This window comes from Salvia miltiorrhiza, chromosome 2 (genome assembly GCF_028751815.1).
Source record: "Salvia miltiorrhiza cultivar Shanhuang (shh) chromosome 2, IMPLAD_Smil_shh, whole genome shotgun sequence".
Classification (NCBI taxonomy): Eukaryota; Viridiplantae; Streptophyta; class Magnoliopsida; order Lamiales; family Lamiaceae; genus Salvia; species Salvia miltiorrhiza.
The window spans coordinates 55,459,485-55,466,335 of NC_080388.1; the positions used below are offsets into that span (position 1 = coordinate 55,459,485).

A 6,851-nucleotide genomic window follows, 5' to 3' on the forward strand; every position below is an offset into this window, starting at 1 on the left:
GGCTACTTTTCTTGTAAATTTTCGTTTCAATTCATTGGCTTTTTTTTTTTTCTTTTTTCTTTTAACTTTTGTGCTTAATTTCTATTTTAATAACTAATTGTTAATTTCCTAAACTTGTAATCGTGTAATATTGATTGTGAAGTTGTTTTTATGGGTTCACCATTGCAGAAATAGATTAAATAAACAGGAAAATTTTAACTTCTTTTTTTGTTGTTGACAAATTACATAAGTAAATAAAAAAAAATTAAAAACATATCATGGTGAACTCGAACTCAAGACTTCAAATCTTGAACATTAAGTATCCTATTATAAGTTGCTCCTTTTCTAACTCCACCATTTCAACAAACATAATAAATGCAAGGGTATAAAATTCAACAAAGCAACAAAGTTTCATAATTGGATACTCGGTCAGTGTACCGTATCGAAGTTTTCATACCGTATATCAAATCAAAGCATTCAGTACAAAAAATTTGATACCAATATCATACTTAACCTTTCATGACACCGTGGATCGATATACCAAAATTTCTATATGGAGTATATCATATACTGATTCAATACTATATTTTCAATAGATGATGTAAAAATTTGGTATACCGTAATTTCACGATATACCAATTCATACCATATGTATATATGGTTTCATATACCATATATCTTACATAAAGTGGATCTATCTTAGTGAAATATGTTTTGTGTCATAAATTTATTTTAATAGTAGCACAGTATTTCTTTTATGAAAATACATTAGTTTACATGGATTGTCAGTAAAAAATAAAAATCTGGTGATATGTCCATCCAATTAGAATAATAACAATGTCTCCAAGGGAACACTAAAAGGTGCGAATTCCTGTCTATGAACAGTGAGGTCTAGGGTTCAAACTCCACTGCTTCCCCTCCCCCAAGTCAAAAAAATAAAATAAAATGAAAAATAGAATAATAACAATAAAGTGGATCTATATATCTATTATACAATTGTTTAAATAATACAAATCATAACCTATAAAAGGGATATGTATTATTAAAATGAATATTTGGCAATAAATATGTATCACTTTCATCATTTTCTTCTTCCAAATGAATTATTCTAATGAACGTTTGGGGGTATTACACGGAAATGCTTAAACGGACGGATTCAGGCTTGCAGAAACATGGTCCAAGAGCTTGATGATGTCAAAAAAAAGGAAGGAAATTAATTAGGGGCAAGAAATAAAGATGAAGACAGCTCAGGAAAGACGTGTGAAGAGAGCTTTGCAAAGGATCTCATCCACGAGACATCAACTTGCATTTCAATGTACTAAGCCACTCACGACCTTCTTTGAGGAATAATTAAATAGATAATGTCAAGCCCTGAGTCGGATAAAAAATAAAGGGATAAGTTAATATTAATCTTCTAGTCAATTGAAATGATATTTGTAAATTAATTTATGTCATAGGCTGGATATAGAAAATTAATTCATAGCTAGTTATATTAAGCTAATTTTTATTCCTTGTATTTAACACCCAACTTAGCACAAGCCTAGAGAATTTCACTGCTTATGAATAAAAGCTCAACTCAGTTTATACATTATTCCTTTCGTCCACTAAAAATGTCGTGTGGAATTAGGGTGGGTGCACAAGTTTTAATAACAATATTGCTATACAATAGTATTATGGTTGGCCATAAACTAACCAAATTTTTTTAAAAAAAAAAAAAAAGGAATTCATTTAAATTTTTTTGATCAAAAAATAATTTAGCTAGTTTTAATGTTCTGCACATATTATAGCTATTTAATAAAAATTTATGTCTTTAAATGTCTCTTTTATTTTTCAACATTTGACACAAAAGAGAAGTTCACCATTTTTCCTTCTTTATTTTCACTTCAAGGATGGATAATATTATCCTACCATTTTTTAGTGGATAATATATATTATCCATCCTTGAAGTGAAAATAAGGAAGGAAAAATATTTTTGTGTCAAGTGTTGGAAAAGAAAAGAGACATTTAAAGGCATAAATTTTTGCTATCCATCAATTTTCATGGATAAATTTATCCATCAAAGTAAACTCAGCCTTAGTGTAAAAAAATCTTTTCTAGATTCCCGTTAATCATGTGTTTCACTTTTCTATAAAAATTTCAACCTTTTCCCCCTAATTTTAAGTATATTTGTTTAATATTTCTATCTATTCAAGTATATACAATCAGTTCTGAGTTTACTTATTCCAACAAATGTAAAAAGTGATCGTAATTGCAGCACATTTAAAAGTTGGCTATGAATTTGCAATTTTTTAAAAGTGATGTTGTAAGTCTAAAATAGTGATTAACCCTTATTTTTACTTCCATTTAGTGTAATCCCGAAAATAAATATAAATCGAGAATGGTATTTTATTAATTAAGTATTGCAATTATTATTTTCTAGACTTACAAATAATCACATTATTTAGAAATGCCTAAAAATATTTAAAAAATAATAAATATTACTCCACTATAAAAATAAAATGGAATGAAAAATAGAATTAGCAAAATTTATTAATAATAATTTTTAGATGCGAATGCATGTACTCTTTGGCCGTGGTGAGCAAAAGTGAGTAAGAAAATTCGTATGTGATGATACAGATTTTCCCTAGTTGGAGCTTCAAAGTTAGGCAGAAACACTAATATTCTATCGAAATTAACCTAATTAATTAACACCTAAGAAGGGATGATTCAGAGCGGTCCATCTGCCAGATTGATCTTCCAAGCTTAAATTCTAAATCCACCAACACATCAGAAGATGACGATTTGCCCACGCCTCCAACACCATATTCCTACATTTATATTCAACACCGCCAAAATGAGTTTATTATTTCAATATATATATTTATATATGATCGAAGCTTCAAATGAAATTAATCCTATTTAAAAAGTAAACATCAGAATTATTTTCAGTCATTTAATCATTAATTATCGTATGTCTAAGATGGTATGTACCTTGGATATATCAAGTTGTGGTAGATTAGGTTTGGGAGCGTGGAGGTGGCTTGAGGGTCGCAATATAAGATCGTCTATGGACAATGGCCGTCTGCTTAAGCAAGAATGAGAGCCCCATCATAGGTAATATTATTTGAAAGAAATAAAAAAAATATATTAGTATAAGTTAAATTAATGCGACAGATTTGATAATATATAACAGAGGATATTTTCAACCACTATTTGAATGACTACAGTACGGATATTTACTTTCTCAGCTTCCATCCACATGAATCAGTTAGTGGATGCTCTTCTGAAAATGAAAGCTGTTGCCTCATTTAATTTCATTTAAATGCATGGCTAGTTTATATATTCTGCTATTATAATGTTTTAACTGTTTATACTGTTGACTTAAATAATGCAGTCTTTGATAACCTTATCGATCAACCGTCCAAGATGGATAGTAGTATATAATTAGGACCCCTACCATTTCGCCAAATGTCACCATAAATATTAGACGTCTTCTAATACAACATTATTGAGATTTGGACCATTCTTTGACTTTTTAAGACACATTGAGATTTGTACAATCAAACATGTAATTAAAGGATTGAGATGTTTGCTTTGAGATGATGCAAACTAAGAAAGGAAACAAACCGAAACCATACAAACCCTATAGCGCCGTACTAGGTACTCTAATAGTAATTCTGTAATTCTCCGCAATTAATTAATTTTTAATATCCTAACAAATTTATTCAAAAAAGCTCACATTTGACCCTGAAATGCAGCAGCTACTGGTCCTCTATGGCAATAAAAAAAATATTAATCCCTATTGTATAAAAAAATAAGGACCACTTACTAGATACAATATTTGTCTTTATACGTTTATTTTTACATAATGGCCATAGTTAATGTAGCTTGATATTGCTATATGTTAAGAATTAATGTTCTAACGTGTGTTAACTTTCTTAATCTGTGAGAAAATAATTATGAGTCTATCTTCGCCAGCAGCTAGCAGAACTTAACCAAGAATGTCTGAAACATTAATATGAACAAACTATATATATATATATATATAAGTCCCATATTTGAAAATTGAAAATGTTAAAAGTCGTAGTATTATTTCATTATTACGTCTTGTGCGATTGGCTTTGGTTCGGTTAAGAGGGTTTATCTAAGCTTAGCTTAGAGAGCTTATATATGCTCCGACGCAACAACTTATAAAAGTGTAAAAGATTTAAAAGCTTATAAATTGTAAAAGTGTTTCGATAATTGAGCATATATAAATGACAAACAAGATCGTGAGTTAGAGAGAGAAAGTGGAAGATATATGAAATTGGTAGGGTATGTATTTTAAATAACTAACATTATTTTTGTAAATTTAGTATTGCTTATAAAATTATGAAAAAAACAAATTGGGGTTGAAGAACTTAATTTTTGGGAAGTTATTGTAGCTTATTTTCAAGGTTTTTATGATGTTTAGAAGCTTATTGTGTGAAACACTTCTCAAAAGCTTATAAGCTCAACCAAACACCATCTAAAACTAATCCCAAATTGTGACAAGAATATTAACAATACGTTTGAAGTCAAGTTACAAGTTTTTTTTAATTTTTGAGGAAAAGTGAAGTTACAAGTTAAAAATGAGGTAGTAGTGTAATTTGCAATATAAGAGTGTGTTAAAAAAAGGAGGCATGATATTAAGGCAAAAATGAGGAAATAAAAGGAAATCGCGAGAGAATCTGAGAAGTGCACCCACCTCTGAGCGTGTTGGATATGCAATAATGAAAGAGACAGCGGTGGTGGTGGTGGTGCGGCTACTAATGGCGCAATCACAGTGCAGGGATCCTCATCTTTCTCATCTTCGATTCTTGTCGTATGCAGTTTCGGTCCAATATCTGCAAAAGAAAATGATAGCCAATTGGCATGATGCTTTTGCAGCAGAAATAATTCAAAGAATGCGTTATTGCAAGTCAGTGAATAATGTTTGAGGACAATCATGCTTGTTTTGGAACTTCATAACTCAGACTGATAGCAAAGCTTGTCGCCCCTAAATGCACAAACAAAGAGAATAATGGAAGTGGGTGGGAGTGGACAAATATAATGGGGCCTCTTTTGCACACCCTAAATCCAATTTTTACCTGTTCCTTTGTCAGTGCTCTTCACTGTTCTGTACATCTGCATGAATACCCACAAGAAAAAAAAAATCAAATTATTAGAGATATATCTCAAGGAACCAACATTTCAAAGATATATATAGTATTACTATCCATCCCTTCAACACAAGATGCCCTTTTTGTCCTCACCCTATTCTACTCAAATAATTCATGAGAGCATCTAATTAACATCATCGTATATATATAAATCGCATGCAATTAGTTTTAATTATCTTCTAAATTAATGTCATGTTCCATGTTCTCTATTAATCCAAAATCATAAATATGGAGTATATTTTAAATCAATCTGAAATTCAGAATTCACATTTTCACCCACCTGCAAGTGGCTCTTCACGTGAGCTAGGGTTAGATCCTTCACATTCATCAACTCTAGTACTGATTTAGGAGTCGCTCCTGTAACATTAATTATACAATACTATTTTTTGTCACTCCATCTCTTCCCCATTAATCAAATAATGCATATAAACTGTAAATAATCGTCGGAGTTTAAAAAATAAAGCTTAAGAGAGAGAGAGAGAATGAAATAAAAAATATTTAGCTTAATGATGACAGACGTTCATGGCCGCCAAGTAGCTGAACGGCGTGCACGAAATGGGAGTGGAGAGTGGTGGTCCATCTCATTCGGGGCGCTCGAACACTTCTTCGAACGCCGACGCCGCCATTAATTGTGGCTCTGGAGCTTCTCTTGAACTCTCTTCCTCCATACATCTGAGGCTGATAGTGGCGAGGTACATCGAACCCTAGGCGCAGAGTGGGCTCAACAACTTGATTGTTGAAAATACCATTTTCGTGGCTCAAATCGCTGCCGCCACTGCTGGCGGAATCGGCGGTGGAGCTCCGATCACGGGGTGTTTGTGTCGCTGAGGGCGGACTGATCTGTAAGGAGAGATCGGGCGTGTTTGAGCTCAGATACATGGACACTTGTTGGAAAGATTATACTTTGGGAAGAGGGAAATAATGGATTATGAGTGGAGAATGGAGTGTGATTATATCATGAGTACCTTATCATTTGCATGCCTGTCTAATTTCTATAGCTTTTGAGAGAGAGAGATGTGGTGTAGGCTTAGTTAGGCTAGGTTTGAAAAGATATCCCACAAGGAAAGGCTTAAAAGGAGTTTTGCAGAAACAAGCGTCAATAATTAATTCTGGGGAAAAAAGGAGAAAGGGGTTTTTGCAATCAGGAAAGAAAAAGTATGTGAAAAGGGAAATTTTGTATATAAGGAAGCAGAGAGAGAGAGAAGGGAGTGGGTAGGGGTGGTGTGGAGGAGGGAATGGATCGATTAGGGAAGAATGGTTGGTTTTCGAGAAAACAAATTAGAGATAATAAAATAGTGTTCTTTACATAACTCCCATCTCAAATAATAAATTGATTGACAGAGACAAGGCCCCTTATTTTCCTTTCTCTTATAATTGTACACTTTAATTTTTCAGATTTCTGTACTTTTGTGGAGTGGAATATGCCTAAATGTTTTTTTAATTATTTTCATCCTGCTAGGGTTCACCAGTTGTGCAATACCTCCCTTCTCCGATCACCCCTGAACTATTAGAGCATGTCCAGCGCTCGTGTCGAGCGTTGGATCGACGCGGGGCGAAGAGGGAGCAACCGCACTGGAGACGCGGCGTGATGCGAGGCCGCGTCGAAGCCAAGACCCGGGGCGAGCGACGAAGCAGTATGTCGCGTCCTTCGGACACGCCCAATTAAAAAAAAATATCGAAAATCATTTTTTTTAACTGACCGTTGGTTTTATT

General features: G+C 33.0%; 1 protein-coding gene across 3 annotated transcripts; it reads right to left on the reverse strand.

The window, feature by feature from the left end:
- Positions 1-2,483: 2,483 nt before the first annotated feature.
- LOC131010403 (probable transcription factor KAN4) lies at positions 2,484-6,483 on the reverse strand. 3 transcript variants are annotated; one of them, XM_057937905.1, is made up of 6 exons: positions 5,657-6,483; positions 5,419-5,495; positions 5,067-5,103; positions 4,685-4,823; positions 2,950-3,040; positions 2,484-2,786 (listed from the first exon to the last, which is right to left on the reverse strand). In XM_057937905.1, exons 1-6 carry the CDS (start codon positions 6,015-6,017, stop codon positions 2,664-2,666), a joined length of 828 nt encoding a protein of 275 aa, XP_057793888.1. In that variant the 5' UTR covers positions 6,018-6,483; the 3' UTR covers positions 2,484-2,663. The 3 variants fall into 3 exon arrangements, with proteins under 3 accessions (XP_057793888.1, XP_057793889.1, XP_057793887.1); XM_057937906.1 differs by lacking the exon at positions 2,950-3,040 and having other exon boundaries at positions 5,657-6,405; XM_057937904.1 differs by lacking the exons at positions 2,484-2,786; positions 2,950-3,040 and having other exon boundaries at positions 3,059-4,823.
- Positions 6,484-6,851: the final 368 nt, after the last annotated feature.